The 19,142-nt window shown below is 42.1% G+C and overlaps 1 protein-coding gene and 1 pseudogene across 1 annotated transcript; both read right to left on the reverse strand.

Annotated features, from left to right (window-relative positions):
• Window positions 1-4,253: 4,253 nt before the first annotated feature.
• Window positions 4,254-5,144, reverse strand: LOC143905731 (uncharacterized; annotated as a pseudogene).
• Window positions 5,145-6,588: 1,444 nt separating this feature from the next.
• LOC143905732 (uncharacterized) lies at window positions 6,589-14,878 on the reverse strand. The gene is made up of 6 exons (XM_077421307.1): window positions 13,218-14,878; window positions 12,812-13,151; window positions 11,503-11,577; window positions 11,334-11,447; window positions 8,002-8,058; window positions 6,589-6,696 (listed from the first exon to the last, which is right to left on the reverse strand). The coding sequence occupies exons 1-6, from the start codon at window positions 14,876-14,878 to the stop codon at window positions 6,589-6,591; spliced, it is 2,355 nt and encodes a 784-aa protein (XP_077277433.1).
• Window positions 14,879-19,142: the final 4,264 nt, after the last annotated feature.

Here is a 19,142-nt window from a genome sequence, read left to right on the forward strand (position 1 = left end):
TATGATTCTGCTTTAATACGTGTCGAAGGATCACTTTCGTCAGGATTATATAATTCTGCTTCAATACGCGTCGAAAAATCAGAGTTTGGTTTGTCTCTAGGAAGATTTTCGCTAGCATTCGGAAGAATAGGTTCAGTTTCATTTGTGAAATTCCTGATTACACTATTTTCTATGACTTGATCATTATCTTTAGCAGAAAGTAAGGAATCATGTGTCGACATAGCCAACCGTGATCTACCTACAAACGAACTTAAATGAGTCGTTATACAAATTTGTCTGCTTTCATTGGGCGAGATTTATTTTTTAATAAAATATGTTTAATATCATTCATTACGGATTCTACAGCTGATGAACTTGCATTGATCTGCCCATATTGAAAAATAGAGATCATTACACCTGAATATAATGAAAAATAAGAAAGAAATGTTCTCAGTTTTTGACTTAATTGAGGAATATAATAGAGATTTGCCGCGTCACAGTTTATTGTGGTCTCTTCGAGCGTTTTGCGACATTCTTGAACGAGATTGTTTAACCACGACCCGATATTACAATCCTTTATTTCTATATCAAACTCTTCATTTTCTGTATCTTTATCATCTTCATCATCTTAATTTTTTCTCATTTTCGTTTAGTAACACATCCTCAATGCCTTTTTTGTGATAATAATACGAGCAGATTCCGCTGGCGAATTATTTCCATCGTTATCCTTTCCAATTTCTTCGTTAAGGGATAATATAAAAATGCATCTTGTTAATTCAACAAATTGAGAAAAATTTGTCTGCTTTGTCAATAAGGCCATAGCGCGTATATAAAATTTTTTTACTTTAGGATTTAATTTCGAAAAGAATTTCTATCTTATAAAATCCTATAAAATTTCATTTCATTATCCTACATATGTATGCAAGTCTTTTCTTTTTTATCTGTTATTTTTTATGTAATAATAATATAATATATATTTTATACAATTCTTCCATTAATAATATCCCTACACTCAAACATATTATAATCACAAAATTAACATTTTTATATAATACATTTATAATACATTTATATTATATACATAATTTAACTCAATAAAAAAATAAATATATTTATATATATAAATAAACTGTATAAAAACATGTAATCCAACATAAAAAATAAAAACATTTTGGAGATTTAAAAAAGTAAAAAATAACAAAATAGTTAACAAACTTGAAATAATTAAAAAAAAAAAACAAAAAATAAATTAACAAAATTAAAAACCCCACCGTGAAAAAATACTTAAAAAAAAAAGAAAAAGGAACCAAACCACCGCTACACGTCCACGTCGTTGGTTCCGGGTAATGCAAAACGCGGTTTTTAGTTAATCATTAAAAGAAGTTTGACCGTCCAGCACACGCACACGCACACGCACACGCATACTCACACAAGCCGGCGCAGTAGGCAAAATTATGAATATGCAACTTTTATTTCCCGCCACTGTTTTCGCTATATTTGTTAAACATCTTCGATTTTACCTTTTTTAACATTGTTATTGGTTTATCTCGTGTAGCACAACCTGCACAACTCAGCACAATTTACAAAACTGAATTATCTACGGTTCAGACATGGCATGGGGTTTAGAATTCTTCTACTACTAAAACCCAAGTTCTTAGTTGTATTGTAACAGTTGTATTGTAAAATCCATAAAATGTGTCCTGTCGACATTTTGTCATTAAAGAAAGTTTTTGTACTCGCCTAGCATAATCCGGCACAATTTTAAAAAATTTGAAAATGTGAATTTTTTTTCTCACCCCCATCCCTTTTGGCCCATTATTTTCAACCCTTGCGACTTTCGATTCTTTTTTAGTCGTTTTCTTGTTGTGCCCGTCCAGCACAACTCAGCACAAGTCGCAAATTTTCATTCCCTGTCACGGTTCAAAAGTTATAGCGATTTGAAAATTGGAATTCCTAAAAACTGCTTTTTCTAGATAGTTGTGCTGCGAAAACTAACGATTTGCGGACATTTTGTCATTAGGAAAAGTTATTGTACTCGCCTAGCACAATCTGGCACAATTTTAAAAAATTTTAAATTGTAAAATGTCTTTTCTTACCTCCATTTTTCCCCCTCCCTTAGCCCATTATTTTCAACCCCCCTGCAACTTTCTATGCATTTTTGGCCATTTCTTTGTTGTACTCATCTAGCGAAACTCAGCACAGTTTACAGAAGTTTGATAAATGCGTTTTAAAAGTAATTATTTGTTATTTTGTTTAGAAGTTTAATATTTTTTATCTGCTCAATGAAAAGAGATATCGAGTTTATTCCAACAGCACAAAGTGGCACAAATTATTATCTATCAACCAAAGAAATGGGTTTATTTCGATAAAAGTGCGGGGCTAGTATAATTTTGTTTTTATTTTTTTTTCTTAATTGTTATCGAAGTTATCAATCTCGCGTTTGCGGCACATGTCAGCACAAATCCAGCACAATACGGCACAATAAAAAACAACTGAAAATTCGAAAAATGCAGGGCTATCAAAAAAAACTTTTTATTTTATTTTCTCGAATACGCTTTGAGTTACGGAGTTGCGGTTTGCGGCACAATACAGCACAAACGTAGCACAATACGGCACAATAAAAAAAACTAAAAATTCAAAAAGTGCGGGGTTAACTTCCCAAGCAGCATTTTTCGGTTAACTTTCCGACTAAGGACTACTTTTCTACTAATCACAACGTTGTAAGCGGTTCAAAAAAGTTATAAAATGTAACTTATAATTACTAACGTTTTTTGGACGTTGTCTAAACGTTAAAATTACGACGTGCTTTTTTTATCACTTTCCCAACGTCAAATTTGAAACAGTTTAAGTCCTATTACCCGACGTTAAGATATTTAACGTTCGCCTGACGTTATACTCTGCACTACACTTTTCAAGCGACTTCAATACGTAATTCCCAACGTAAACCAACGTTTTGTTATCAAACGTTGTAAAACGCTAACGTTGTAAAACGTCGCCTGTGGTCATTTCTGACTGACGTTAAGAAATCGCGAGAAATGGTAACAAATTCTGCCTAAATGAATGTAGAGCAGATTACTGCTGCATCAAGCGGGCATCGTCGACGGCAATTCGCGGCGTCGTGCGTGAGCTACGAGGACTATGCGACGAATGTTGACGATCCACGGCCGAACCGGTCTATCTCATCTCACGCGGTTATCGTCGCGTCGTCGGGAAACAACGCGCGCGCGCCGCGCGATTCACAGCTCGAGAGCGCGTTCGCTCGGCTGCACGGCTGCCATAACCATGCTCTAGATCACCATATAGATGGTATTGCATAGGTCGGATTTGGTTAAGATATACGACTCATTCGCAAATCTAGTATAGAATTTTTAACTAATTGATACTTTATCGACATGTTAAGTCAGTTTGGCGACCTTGTTAAGACTTTTAGTCAATATAGGTACAATTTTGCCTACAGTGGTATACTACTTAGTTTGGAAAAGTCTGAAAAAGTTAATTATTTTATACGAGAAGACAAATTTTAGTAGAATTTATCGCACCTTTTACTACGTAAAGTTTGATATAGTGTGGAACGCTGACTTCGCCATTTTCATTCCTCAAAGAGGAAGGCAAATAATCCGCCATTTTCCAGTATATTTAGATTTATATTTTTTAACGCAATTTATTAACAATTTAAAGCATTTATATAATATCTGTTGTTAAGGTTTTGACAACATATTTATCTTAAAAGTAATTTTGATGAAAAAAATTAAAATCTACACTTTGGAAAATTTTAGTTATTTATTAGAATATTTAGTAAATTGGAATATTTTAGAAAGGATTCGTCTAATTTCGACTTATCATTTCCACATTTGTCAATAAAGTGAGTTTTGTTATACAATTTCAGTGCTGGGTTCGTGTATTTATGGCAAAATTACAATAGTATCAAAGACTGCGCAAACTATATTTTTCCTATAAAGCCATTTTGTTTGTGCCAAATTGATAAGTACGTATTATGATACATTTATTACACCAATGCCGTCATATGGTTTGAATGGAAGCACGAAAACTACACCTAAAATGTACGTTGTGAAAAAATAACCTCAGGTTTAGCAGAGTGTACAAAATCAAAGTTTACATACCAACGTTAAAACTGGTGAAAAAAATGTAACCTTAATTTAACTTATATAAGTCGGATTCCAACGTTGGTACAACCTAAATTTGATTCCCCAAATTAGTGCAAAAGAGGGTTGAAACGACGTAGCGAAAACGTTGGATACCAACGTTAAGTGTGTTTATCTTAACGTCGGGCGGACGTCAAAATGCTGCTTGGGTTCACACACGTCCAGAAGTGTCTGTTCAGTTCAATCCTGTACTGGCACAATGAAAATCTTCTTTGTGCCTCGCTCATATCCTCCGAAAATCCAGTTACCTCTTGTGAGACGACCACGATTGTATTTTCTTTTTCCAATTTTTGCTTCATCGATTTCTACTGTACGTCCTGGGCCACCAAGTTTCTCACTATGTTTTTCAGCCCAGAACACACAGACCTGCAGAAAGAAATAATATTATTAATATTTTATTTCATATATTTTACGTGTGTGTGTGTGTTGTGTGTGGGTGTAGGTGTGGTTGGGTGTGTGTGTGTGGGTTTAGGTGTGGGTGGGTGTTGTGTGTGTGTGTGTGTGTGGGTGTAGGTGTGGGTGTGGGTATGGGTGTGGGTGTGGGTGTGGGTGTGGGTGTGGGTGTGGGTGTGGGTGTGGGTGTGTGTATGTGTATTTATGAAAATATGTTAAAATATAATTACCTCTCGGCAAAAATTGAACCAGTCAACAATCGTGGTCGGCGACGAAACTCCAGTTTCATATTGTGTCGTTTTGACGTGGATATCTCAACATTAAGAAACAGGCAACAATCTTGCATATTGTTGCCACGTCAACATGACTTTTTCCGAACCAAGTACCAGCTTTGCCACTTTTCTTAAAGTTGCACTGCTTCGAGACACGTTTCTTGTGCTCATTTTTTACGTAGTACCGTTTTATACATCGGTACATTAATGTTTTTTTATCAATATTAATGTCACTACCACATTTAATTGTATCTGTTAGAACACCATGCTGGATTAAAAAATCTATTAACTTATCCTGACAATATGTCAGATGCCCGAACTCTATCAATCCTAACATTGCGTGGCGACGTGGCGTGCAATTTTGTGGCGTCTAACAACAACGACATTGTCGCGCGTCATTTATTTTATCGCGCTTTATTTGTTTTATAAAATACATATTTAAAATTGGCTCAGTTTTGCATGCGCATGTGGCCGCAGGGCATGTTCAGTGTGGTTCAGTGTTGCTACATGTTGTCGGTATGACAGAAATCATAACCTGATTTTTGTCAACTTTAACGTTTAATATCTCGCGTCGTGGGGCAGAGCGACATTTTTTTCTGCCTGATTCTTTCGTTTCGTGCAAAAACGCGTCGATTGAGCATAATTTCATCGATATTTGAGGAGAGGCCCTTAAACTGTATAATTACTTTTATTTATTATGGTAAGTGGCAAAATGCACTTATTCTTGATTATTGTTAAAAGATAAGGATAAAGAATTTTACTTTATATACCCCAAAGGGCCTTAAAAGGCGTTTTGAAGGGACGTACCCAACCCTAACCTTCAATTCATCCACTACCTTACTGTTTCCTCCTTTGGACCAACGGTTTAACGTCTTTTCCGAAAGACGGAGCCCAGTTTTCTCCGCATCTTGCACGGAGGGGCGCGGTTTTTCGGAAAAAAACTTTTTCATGTTACATGGCTCTAGTAGACTCGAACCTGGTTCCTCAGATTACGAGTCTGGCGCTCTACCACTAGACCACACCGCCGCCCTATTCTTGATTATTGTTGTAATTAGATTATTTTTTTTCTAATGCGCGCATGTGATTTTCTTAAGACTATGAATATGAAATCAAAGACATGTAGTTGCCTAGATATGGGGATATTTCAGTCCTAAGGTCGATTTTCAAGTATAAAACTTTCACAAAATGGTGGATTTCAAGTACATTGTTGATTTTCGATAAATTTATGATATTTTGCGTATATTTGTCGATAATAACATCATTTGCTAATTGATTGGAAATCGGCTAATATTGACTTCTTCTGGATATGATTTTGCAAAATAACGTAATATTTTTCTAATCTTATAAATATTTATCTAAATACGATGAATTTTAATTATTATTTTGATAATAATATATCGGCTAACATTGATTTTGTACAAGCATGAATTTGCGGATTCGAAAAATATTTTCCATAGTTTGGAAAATCGTAATTATTTTAATAACAATACTGTTTCGAATGGCAGGGACTTTTGAGAAAGGAAATCTGAGGCTTAGTAAAGCATGAATCTTGTATAGTGTAAATTGTAATGTGAATCGAGCTTTATTGCATTTTCAGGTACACTGTCGAATTGTCTTTAGCTTTTATTATGCCTGTGCACAACGGCACAGGACTTTTCAAAAGATACTAAAACAAGAGCTTTAATTTCGCTGCTTGTCTCGCATTGAATGGCCGACCAGGAAGGTCTTCATCGTAAAAGACCTCATGGTCGTTGTTGGGATCGGTCACTTTTCCCGGAGTTTTAGGGGCCCGATCGAAGGGTGATGGTCTTCTGATCCTTGCTCTTTTTCTTTTTCTTGTCCTCTTTTTTCTTTGGCTCGGTCTGAGTGCCGATAGTTTTCCAGGCTCCCTGTGGCAATGGTCGTAAAGCCCGAGGGTCACCCGAAGCTAGGCTCAGCCCTGGTGGACGGGTGAGTCTTCGGTGTGACTCGGGGAGCCTTACTGGAATAAGCAGCCACCTCGGCTCAGGTGGAGGAGTAAGTTTTCTAGCCAATGGTCTCCTGGTAATGGAGGGCCTCCTGGCTCGCCTCTTGGTTCGTTGGCGTGGTCTTCCTTCCCTGAAGCCTGGCCGCTTCGCGGCGACATATGTTACCCGTGCTCGCGGTGCGGGGTGTTGTTGTGCTTGGCGGGCGAGGTAGCGCATAACGGGCTGCAGCGCTCGCAGGGGCACCGTTCGGACCATGGATCCGAACAAATACACTTTTGTAAATATACCTGAAATCGGTCAACGATGATTTTGGTAAATCTGAAGAATTTGGGCCTCCTCACCGATTTCGTTGAACTTAGGCTTAATCGACGAGTTTTTGCACAAAACGACCGAATCTGGCAAAAAAAGTGTCGCTCTGCCCCGCGAAACGAGATATTAACGGTTAAAGTTGACGACTATCAGGTTATGAGACCTGTCATACCGACGAGCTGTAGACTACGAACATGCCCTGCAGCCATATGCGCATGCTCAGTGGCTGCACGCGCATGCTTCGTAGCGACATATGTAGTGTACTTTTCGACGCGTCTTACTTAAATAAATATTTTGTCATGTAAATTAATGACGCGCTTTAAATAATTAAATACAAAATATCTGTTTTAATAAAAATCACAACTTCAAAATAATACATTCAATTTTATTTATTTATTGGATTGCCATTAAGATTTAACATTTTTCTATCTAACGCACGTACGCATGCACGCACGCACGCACGCACGCACGCACGCACCACAATCAGATCTGTGTGCATTCGCTTTACCGGAGATAACGACCGCGAACGAAAGCAACATGCCGCGCGGGACTTGTAAAATTTTTATCCAAGTTTAGCACTTTAGGTGCAGATTTCATTAAATTCTCAGAATTTTCACACATTTACAATAATTATGATTTACAGTATAAAGAACAGCCAATTGGAGCAATTCCAGGCTATACACATTAATTTTATGATTTATAATACATTTTACAATTATTACGTAAATTTACTTACACTTTCTTACACTTTATTGTACTTACTACACTTTATGACAGCCTTGAGCCAATTTGATTACCTGATAATTATTTTGATATTTTTTACATGATTCCCTGTCGATTTAAACATTATATTATTAATTATATATTCATGCGTGCGATATAATTGCAAGTTGCATTATACTTTCCTTTGATACTTACATTTATTACGCCGGTTCCGGTGACTAGATGGGACGATTCCATTATGATCCTGGGTACCTGAAAGAAAAGAAATAGATTAGAAAAGGGTAAAATTACTCTCATACTTACCTAGAGTCGTGAGTCGTCACTGTGACTTTTCTACGAATCACTCGGTGCAGATCGAGTGACTCCTTGTTCGCGCTTTCGCGGCGTTCGTGATTGCAGCGACGTGATTGGTTCACGCACGGCAAAGCGAGCAATAGCCAACTCACGTCGTTGCACTTTAAGTGTAGCACTTCTCGAAAAGGTGTTGAGTCAGAACACCGACTCAGCGCATTAGAGAGTACAAGGTGCAGATGGAGTCGTACCATTTACATCCAAGGTATGATTGGCCAATGGGCAAGCCGTACAATGTAGCGGCTTCGCGCCAAAACGTAAAGCAATGCGCGTGCGCGGAGCGAAAGTGGGAGAGTAACGAACGTTCCTCCCGGACAGTCCACGTTTATCCGTCGGATGAGTAACATCGTTCCGAGTTGCTCAGTAATAATTCGCGACCGTGTTCTTATCTCGTTATCCGCCAGCGTCAGTAGCGTGATAATTACACAGGCACATTAAAAAAAAAGTTGGTTGTTTGCTAGACTACACCACCATACCTATATGTTTTCGAGATCGCTGAATCCAAATTTGTTGTCCGTTTTACTCCATCACATCAGGTTTCGTCCCTTGCGACCGAGCACTTCCCAACAGCCGCGCCGCTTAATCAAACGATCACCGCGCGTAATCCTGCAGAGATTACCCGCTGCAGAGACACGCGCGGCACAGACGGGACGAGCGGAAGCGGAAGCGCAGCCACCTGAAAGGAACCTATTAGCGGCATCCGACCACGGGAGACCGAACTTTCAAGCATGTCAACCACGCCGTTAATGTCGGCTCTATAGGTTCCCACGATGACTCCCGCGCCTCCGCCGTTGACGCGATCGCGGAATTCGTGGGATACGACTTCCCGATCGGCCCGGATGACCAGCCATCCGACGATTTCGAATCAACGTCGGGAGAAAGCGAGAGCGACGATGACGAGGCATGGGAGCCAAAATAGAGAGGCACGGCCCGACGAATGACGATTCCTGAGGCCAGAGAGGCACTCGAGGGGAGCGCGTACATATATAGAACACATATTTAGTTTGTTTGATTTGATTTTATTTGCTCGCCAGAATTATATTTTTGTTTGATTTGAGTTTTGATAACTTTCTTGCCAAAATGGTCAGTCAATATAAGTATTTAGATTTTCATTTTCAGCCATTCACGTTTATTTAGTTTACTTAAGGTTACACTTACGGTATTAAGTTACGACTCGTAAGAGAGATAAAATTAAGTTGCGCAAAGTGGCCCATACGGCCAGTTACAGTTAGATTTTCGCGTAGTATTAAGATACAGGCTCGGCAAGACGGCAAAGACCGCGCGTAATTTTAGGTTAAGAGTCATATCCGGCCGATAAGTTTAAAACCAAGTTTAGTTGAAACTTCGATCCACTGCCGATCAAAAAAGTTTGATATTATTTAGCGGTTGTCGGTATAGTTTAAGCGATAATAATCGTATGACGATAAGCGTATTTATTCGAAACGCCGACATAAAGTGACGGCGGTAATTCGTATTGGGGGCACGGAGGAATATCCCCCGGACCCGGTACGCGCGTCCATGAGGTGGGTGCCGGGAAAAGACCGAGTTCTTGGGAAAACCATCTTCTCCAGGGACAACTAGGTCGAAATACCTTCCAAAGACCTGGGATACCCTCCCAGGGGGTCGGCGCCATCGTCCGGCGAACTCCCGGCGAAACACATTTTCGCCAGGAAAACAACCGTCCAATGGTCTTACCAGGACCTGGGATACCCTCCCAGGGGGTCGGCGCCATCGTCCGGCGAACTCCCGGCGAAACACATTTTCGCCAGGGAATCAGCCATCCAACGGTCTTACCAGAACCTGGGATACCCTCCCAGGGGGTCGGCGCCATCGTCCGGCGAACTCTCGGCGAAACGCACTTTCGCCAGGAACTCAGCCATCCAATGGTCTTACTAGGACCTGGGACACCCTCCCAGGGGGTCGGCGTCAAGGTCAGACAAATTCCCCGGGAAATGCATCTTCCCCGGGAACAAACGACGTAATCCGTCGCGAGAGGTCCTGGGACACCCGCCAAGGGGGTCGACGTCGAGCTCCGGCGGAGATCCCCAGGAAACGCACCATCTACGGGAAAAATGGCCCGGAGCGGCGATACCAGGTCCCGAGAAACCGAGCCAGAGGGTCGGCGTCAACAGCCGACGACATCGACGTCACCCGGACATCTTCTACAGGGAGAACACCCATATTCGCCATCGGGAGCATCTCCAGGGAGGTGCGCAAAGGTCGGCGCCGTCCGCGTCGAAAATTAATTGCGAGTGAAAACCTGGTGCAGCGGTGCCAAGGAGGCAAGGTTCTTGCACTGCGTTGCGCGTGGAAATTTCCACGGGAACCTTCTAGAACGAGCGTAAACAGGAGATGCGCAAAAGGGCACGCGAGAGGGTAGTGGAAATCATCGTGTTTTTGCGGGATCGCGCCAGATGTGCCGGCCGCGAACAATAGACGATCGAGAAAGTTCCGAGGAGTGGGAGCGATCCGGCATAAGTGGGGAGCCCAAGCGAGAGCGACCGCTCGAAGCAGTCTCTCGGGTATAGCCGTGGCGAACACACGTATCACACTCTGTACGATCGGCATACGCGTTATACTTTACAACCGAGAACTCCCGCGTACTATCGCGTTAAATTACTCGTCTTAACTAACAGCGAGGGGCAATTAATTGCCAAATACAATCGAGTGTAAGCAACAATACGCGAGTTGAAATTCGGATACTTTGTTAATTAACGGAAGTGCAATTATCGAGTATATAACAACCACGGGCATTGGGTCACGCGGATACAGAATATTGTGCGGACATTATTAATCATTGTATTTAACCACCGAATACTCGTTTGTTAATACTGCGCACGAACATTGTATAATAGAGTGATGATCATAGCCGAGTGCGTGATCATAGTTAACAATCGTGGGACATAGAGTCCTCCAATCGGAATAATTATCTGGAATAAAAGTATCGTGACGACTAAACAAATAAGCCGAAATACGGTAATCGAAAATTGTGCAACTTTATTGAAATAAAGCGACGTTCACACCGAGGCGAGAAACTCGCGTTGTGAGACACCTTTATGATATTGTGAAACGGCCTGTAACGTTGAAATGATGATCTGGAATTAAAGATTAATTAATTCTGAAACAAATTCTTCTGATTAATTATAAAAAATTATCGATACTTACCTTCTACTTACCTTGTCCTTCGGCGATGATCCAACGTTGGCCAGCGGCAATCCGGTATGCGATGTAAAACGAGGATCCGGGGAAGCAGAGCAGCAACAGAGCAGCGATCCATCCAAGGCGGGAACCTGAAAAAAAAGAAGCGAATTAGTACATAATTAAAACATAATTATCGGGACTTACCCTTATCTGGTATGCGAAGTAAAGCGAGGATCCAGAGACGGGTAACGGCAACGGCGATCCATTCCGGGCGTCGATCTGCAACAAAACCATAAAATAATTATCACATAATTATTTTATAATTACTTACCTTTATCTGGTATGCGATGTAAAGCGAGGATCCAGGGATGAGAAGCAGCAACGGTAATCCACCAGGGACATCAGTCTGAAATAAAAATTCAAATAAATAGGATATAACAATTTCATCCTTAATTACCTGTATCTGGTATGCGATGTAAAGCGAGGATCCAGGGATGAGAAGCAGCAACGGTGATTGTTAATGAATTAATTGCCTTGAATATGCGTGAATGAGTTTATTGCTAGAGATTACAGCACTCTGTGTCGCTTACAATCTTCAGAACGTTATATCGCCATCTTAACTCTACAACGACTGACTCCCGCGCGCTCCTTCTCCCCTTACACGCTTTATTGTTGTATTCTTGCGCGCACTACTCTCAGCGGGCTCACGCTCGCCACGGCGTTCCGAAACTCATCCGTAACATTTTCCGCCTCCCTTGAAAGGACGGTCTTTCAATAGTCTCCTTTGCATGTCAATTACAAATTAAGTTCCGCTAATGATAAATAAACCTGGATTCGGCTTCTGAAATCAAACTGAATGTATATCGGCTTACACGTAACAAAATAATATCATTGCCTTGAGCCTAAATTAAAGGGTTGATTAGAGCATGGAAGAGATTAAGGATTTCATACTCCCTTTGATAGAATAATCTTATAAATAAGTAAATAGAGACTCCGCTTGGCTATCAGTTTACGAGTCTCATATCATCACTCCATATCATCAATTGGAATCGGACATAGTTTCTTAACCGATTTTTTAAATTTGCCGTTTCGAGTCTTAACCATGACGACTCTTACAACTCCGTCTGGACCGGGAAATAACTCGGTGACTCTGCCTAGAGTCCATTGAAGAGGAGGTACGTGATCCTCCTTTAACAAAACCCTCGTGTTCAACTGGATATTTGGAAATCCGGAATCTGCCCATTTATTTCGTCGCTGCAACTCTTGCAGGTACTCTGCTTGCCATCAACGCCAGAATTGTTGGCTCAATTTTTGAATATGTTGCCACCTTGTTAGACGGTTATCTGGAACCTCGTGATAATTATGTTGTACAGTTAAAACGAGCGAGTCGCCAATTAGGAAATGGGCAGGAGTTAGTACGGAGAGGTCTGTGGGATCGCTTGATAAAAGAGTGAGGGGTCGTGAGTTTAAGATCGCCTCGATCTCGGCTAGAAGCGTGGCGTACTCTTCAAACGTGAGCACTCTTCCCTGTGTGACAGAATTCAGGTGCCGTTTCGCGATCTTGACCGCCGCCTCCCATAAACCACCAAAATGTGGAGCTCGGGGGGGGGGGAATGAAGCTCCATGTGATCTTTTGCTGCGCAAGACTAGTTTGGATCTCGTCTTTTTCTTTCTCGAGGAATGCGTAAATTTCCCTTAATTCTCGAGCAGCTCCCACGAAGTTGGTCCCGTTATCGGAGAACTCCTGGGAGCAGATGCCGCGCCGAGCAGTGAAGCGACTTAGAGCTGCCAAAAACGCTTCCGTAGTCAGAGCTGACACGAACTCCAAGTGTACTGCCTTGGTGCTAAAGCACCTGAAAATTGCGATATATCCCTTAGAGATATGTGTTCTTCCGCGACGCCGACTTTCGCGTACTTGCAGCGGTCCGGCGTAATCAACGCCAGTGTTAGTGAAAGGACGTTCGTATCCAGCCACTCTTTGCTTAGGTAGGTCGCCCATCTTAACCTCCGGAGTCGTTGGACGAAGTCTGAAGCAATTCAAGCAATTTTTTATCACCTTACGCGCTTCTCGACGTCCACTTAAGAGCCAATATCGATATCGCACCACACTGAGGAGTTGCTCCGAAGGACAATGATGCAAACGTACGTTTTCCTGACGCATGATCAAGCCCGTAACATAATGTCTAGCGGGTAGAACGATGGGATGCTTTCGATCTACAGAGCGACTCGAATGTCTGAGTCTCCCACCGACTCTAATCAATCCCCTGTCGTCTATAAAGGGATCTAATGCTCTCAACTTGCTCTTACTCGACAAATTTCGACCTGCGACTAAGGCTTCATAATCTTGGGAGAAGATATCCCGCTGAACTAATCTTGCGATAATTTTCTCTGTTTCGTCAAGCTCTTCGACTATTAACGGACCAGTCGTTTTTGTTCCAAGCGCGTTTTGCTTCCATCTCATGCACTGAGCGATTACTCGCTTGAGCTTGCTGTACGTCGAGAACCTCATTAGCACGTTCGACGTCTCGTTCATTACCAACGTTACAGCTGTCGATTTAAATTCCGGTAAGACTGTTTCTGGTTCTTCCATTTTTGCCGGCCATGGACACTCGCTGGTCAGCCAATGTGGTCCGTGCCACCAAAGCTTGCTTTCAGCCAATGTGTCAAAACTGACTCCTCTCGATAGTAGATCCGCTGGGTTCTCTGTCGTTGGCACATGATACCAGGGGATGTTCTTCGTGATGTCTTGAATTTTTGATACGCGGTTAGCTACAAACATTTTTAGCTTGTGAGGCTGGGTTTTTATCCATCCCAACACAACTCGCGAATCGCTGCCTAATCTTGTATTTCGGATTTGCTTACCATATGCTTTTTCTGCGCTAGCATATAGATTTGCGAGCAGAAGAGCTGCTTCTAACTCTAATCGGGGAATTGTGATGGTTTTGAGCGGTGCTATTTTTGTTTTAGCACAAATTAAGTGCGAGTGAATAGTTCCTTGATCATCTTGACTTACTGCGTATAGGCAAGCGCCAAATGCTCGCTCCGAGGCGTCTCCAAATCCGTATATATCAAACGTCGTCGACTGGTTCGCCGAAACCACGTTTCGTGGTATCTGGAGCGTGTTAATCCTTGCCAAAGAGGCGCAATAGTTCTCCCACTCTGATGAAAGTTCCTGAGGTATAGGCTGATCCCAATCAAGATCGTGCATCCACAATTTCTGCATAATTATCTTACCGGTAATAAGCAGCGGTGCCAGAAGGCCGAGTGGATCGAAGACTTGCGCTATTTTTGATAACACAATTCGCTTCGTAATTGCTTGCGTGCTTTCCATTTTAATTTCATACTGCAAACAGTCGGATTTGGCGTTCCACAAGAGTCCCAATGTTTTGAGGGCTCCTTCCTTGTCGATGATAAGCACGTCGTCTGTCTTGCACTGCGTAGCAATGTGCTTTAAAACTCGCGGATCGTTCGAGCGCCATTTATGGAGATGAAACTGACCTCTCTCCATCAACTGAGACAATTGTTTCTGCAATTCGATCGCTTTGGCAAGCGTTCTAGCTCCACTAATCACATCGTCCATATAAGGTAAACGACCCAGTTATAGGCACCTTTATAGCAGCGGCTGATTTTCTATTATTTACGAACGCGATATATTGTTAAACCCCAAACAAACTATTTTAACACGTGCATTAAAGCTTTCTGAGTAAGATTCACCTATATTTTTAGTTAAATCATTCAGTTCTAATAAATAAATAATTATTTTTATAATGCTCGTTACTGCCGGCGTTTTTGGCACTATCGAAGTGCTTTGCCGCACTTTATGGCACCAACGGGCCCAATTTTCGGCACTTTGAGACGTCACAGTTACTTAAATTGTCCTGCGTATAATTTTAGCTGTTATAATCAATGTTTAATTACTAATTAGCTCTCTGGAAGGTATTATATTTTGCCAACCTCTATGCAAAAACTACATATAATATAAGATGTATGAGATAAAATTAGCTACCTTCGAAGAGTCCAAAGTCTCCATCACTTTTTTCTCTATCTGTGCTTACTCTGTTACAACAGATTTTTTATATATTACATTAAAATACAAAAAATAAGATAGGTGAAAATAAAACACAGAAAACAAACTTTATCTGTAGCGTAAAGTGTCAAAATGTGTTGAATAATTAATAAATTTCAAACAAACATAAAAATTCATTAGAATTATTTTTTTCATAAAAAATGTTTTTTATTATAAATTTTCGAGTTACAAGTATCAATAAATCTACCTCAATTTCTAGAATAATAAAGCAAAATTGATGATGCAACATATTACAAACTCTGTGCCAAAAAGTGAAACATAACCTTCATTACGTGACGCACTTCTTGGCATCGGGAATTTAAAAGAAAAACTAACATACAGATAAACTATTACTTATCTAATCGATAATGTGATTCGTGCTGAACATGTTCATATAACCATTATGACGTTTTAATACTTACATAATACTAAAAATCAGCAGTTTGACGTTCGCTACCAAGAAGGTGTGTCACCTAGGAATGCCCTTCGGGAGCCACTGAAACGCGCGAGTCGCCCCATTCACTGTTGGTAATTTAAGTATGAAAAATTAAAAAAAAAAGTGTTTATGCAATAATCAACAGTAAAAAACGCTCTTTAATTTGCTTGTAATTTTTTTAATATTTGACGAAAACTTTATTTATTACAAATATAAATGTACCGTCGGTGCCGGAAACTAGGACAGTGCCTGTAACTGGGCCGTTTACCTTAACTATCTTCGAAAAGGGCTAATGCGGCCAGTGGCAGATCTCTGCCCTCTTCTATTGCCAACTGTATAAGACTCTGTATAGCCAGAAACGGTGCCGAGGTTGTGCCGTAGGTGACAGTATGCAGCTTGCATAACCTTATCAGTTCCTCCGGGCTTTCCCGCCAGAGAATTCGCAGCAACCCTTGATCCCTCTTATCGACGCGTATCTGTCGAAACATTTGAGCTACGTCTGCCGTTACCACGTACTCGTGAGACCTGAAACGAAGAAGTATATCGTACAGATTTGTTTGTAAATTGGGACCTGCCATAAGCTTGTCGTTCAGAGAAGTGCCAAGCGTCGTTTTTGCCGATGCATCAAATACGACCCGTAGTTTTGTCGTTACGCTGCCTTTGTTTGCATTTGGCCTATTCCTGTGATAGGACGATCTTTCGATCGGCATGGTAACTTCAACTTTCTCGTGAAATCTGCCGTTATTAGGTTGGACTGCGATCCTGGATCGAGCAGTGCCCTGCAAATTTGTGGATTTCCGTCGGAATCATAAGCGAAGATTCTAACTGTCGAAAGAATTACTCTTGATGATTGCTTCTGTACGTAGAAGATGCTCCTAGATGAATCTTCTTGTTTAATGCTCGCTGCCTGCTTCGCCTCACTGACATTTGTGCTATCCGAACAACAAGAGACTACCGGTGTCGCTGGTGCATTGTTCTCGTTTGATTGATTCTCTGACTCCCGATGTAGGAGTGTATTGTGCCGACCAGTGCACTTTTTACACGTCGACGATTTGCAATCTTTTGCCAAGTGTCCCGCATTCAGACAGTTAATACAGAGTTTCTTCTCCCGTATTAATTTCATCCTGTCTGATATCGATTGATTCAGGAGTTCTTCACACCTGTAAATAGCATGGCTGCCCTCGCAAATTTTACAGTTTGTTGACGTCGTAGTGAGTGAAACCTTCTTTTCCGTCTTCTTTTTGCCTGTTGGCTTCTCGTTCGGAGGTTGCTTTACCTTGCCTTGATTAAGTACTCGCATCGTATGACAGCGCTCTGTCAGGAACTTTAAAAATTCATCCATCGTCGGCATGTTTGCAGGTGTTCGATCTTTTGCGATGTTCTGCCAGTCGCGTTGCTCCGCGAAATCCAGCTTCTTTTTTGCTAAGTGAATGAGCATTGTTTCCCACTGGTCGACTGGTTGCTGCAGAGCCTCGAGAGACTTCGTGTGCGTATGGATATGCCAAATGAATTGCCGGATTGAATCGGCTGTGTTTTCCTTTGTTATGTCCGGGAATTTCAGTAATGCTTCAAGATGCGTTTTGATTATTAGCATCGTGTTATCATACGTGTGCTTAAGAAGATTCCAGGCACTCCAATAATTCTCATCGGATATAGTGAATCCCTGAATGACCTGACGTGCTTCCCCTTGAAGTTGGCCAATCAAATATTGATGCTTTTGCATCGGTGTCAGATCTGCATCGCGATGTATAGTTGTCTCAAAACTATTCTTGAAAAAGATCCACTTTGTGAAATTTCCGCTAAACTCCGGCAGCTTTATTTCTGGGAGCTTCGGTTTGTTTTTCCGCTGTGGTTGAACTGGCGCTGGCAAATTTTGCGCCGCTTGATCCGCTTGAGCTACAGCTGCTTCCGCTGCAATAATTTCTTGAAGTCTCGCGATCCCGCGAAAACACGATGATTTTCACTACCCTCTCGCGTGCCCTTTTGCGCATCTCCCGTTTACGCCCGTTCTAGAAGGTTCCCGTGGAAATTTCCACGCGCAACGCAGTGCGAGAACCTTCCCTCCTTGGCACCGCTGCACCAGGTTTTCACTCGCGATTAATTATCGACGCGGACGGCGCCGACCCTTGCGCACCTCCCTGGAGATGCTCCCGATGACGAATATGGGTGTTCTCCCTGTAGAAGATGTCCGGGTAACGTCGATGTCGTTGGCCGTTGACGCCGACCTCCTGGCGAGGTTTTTCAGGACCTGGTATCGTCGTTCCGGGCCACTTTTCCCGTAGATGATGCGTTTCCTGGGATCTCCGCCGGAACTCGACGTCGACCCCCTTGGCGGGTGTCCCAGGACCTCTCGCGACGGATTACGTCGTTTATTCCCGGGGAAGATGCATTTCCCGGGGAATTCGTCTGACCTTGACGCCGACCCCCTGGGAGGGTGTCCCAGGTCCTGGTACGGCCGTTGGATGGCGGAGTTTCTGGCGAAAATGTGTTTCGCCGGGAATTCGTCGGACGATGGCGCCGACCCCCTGGGAGGGTGTCCCAGGTTCTGGTAAGACCGTTGGACGGCTAATTCCCTGGCAAAAATGTGTTTCGCCGGGGGTTCGTCGAACGATGGCGCCGACCCCTTGGGAGGATGTCCCAGGTCCTGGTAAGACCGTTGGACGACTAATTTCCTGGCGAAAAAGTGTTTCGCCGGGAGTTTGTCGGACGATGGCGCCGACCCCCTGGAGAGGCTCCTCTGGTCCTGGCGAGTCCGTCGGACCTCTCTTTCCCTGGAGAAATTCCGTTTTCCGGAGATTTTCGCCGGGTCATGCCGCGCACCCCCTGGAGCTGTGTCCCAGGTCCTCGGAAGACATTTCGGCCTGGTTGTTCCTGGAGAAGATGAATTTTTCCAAGAACTTAGTATTTCCTTGGCGCCCACCTCATGGACGCGCGTACCGGGTGCGGGGAATGTTTTTCCGTGCCCCTCGATACGGGTTATCGCCGTAACTCTATGTCGTCGTTTTAATTAAACGCGCTTATCATTATACGATCATTATCGCTTAAACTGTATCGACAACCGCTAAATAATATAAGACTTTTATGATCGGCGGTTAATCAAAGTATCAACTAAACTGGGTTTTATACCTATCGGATGTATATCATTCTTAATCTAAAAACTACGCGCGGTCTTCGCCGTCTTACCGAGCCTGTATTTTAATAGTACGCAAAATCCTAAATCTATCTAGCCGCACGGGCTTTCAACGCAACGTAATATTGTATCTTTCAGAAGTGCCATAAGTGTAATATTAAAATAAACTGAATCATGGCAAAATTAAAAACTCAAACAAAAATAAATGTGAC

Source organism: Temnothorax americanus, unplaced genomic scaffold (assembly GCF_048541705.1).
Source record: "Temnothorax americanus isolate GAGA-0224 unplaced genomic scaffold, ASM4854170v1 Scaffold66, whole genome shotgun sequence".
In the NCBI taxonomy this organism is placed as follows: domain Eukaryota; kingdom Metazoa; phylum Arthropoda; class Insecta; order Hymenoptera; family Formicidae; genus Temnothorax; species Temnothorax americanus.

Excerpts from the sequence above, each read along its gene's own strand:
- LOC143905732 (XM_077421307.1), bottom strand. The coding sequence starts at position 14,878 with ATGGACGATGTGATTAGTGGAGCTAGAACGCTTGCCAAAGCGATCGAA. Across the intron at positions 11,448-11,502 it reads ACTTCGCATACCAGATAAGG|GTTCCCGCCTTGGATGGATC; the intron begins GTAAGTCCCGAT and ends CTTTTTTTTCAG. Across the intron at positions 8,059-11,333 it reads GATCATCGCCGAAGGACAAG|GTACCCAGGATCATAATGGA; the intron begins GTAAGTAGAAGG and ends CTTTTCTTTCAG.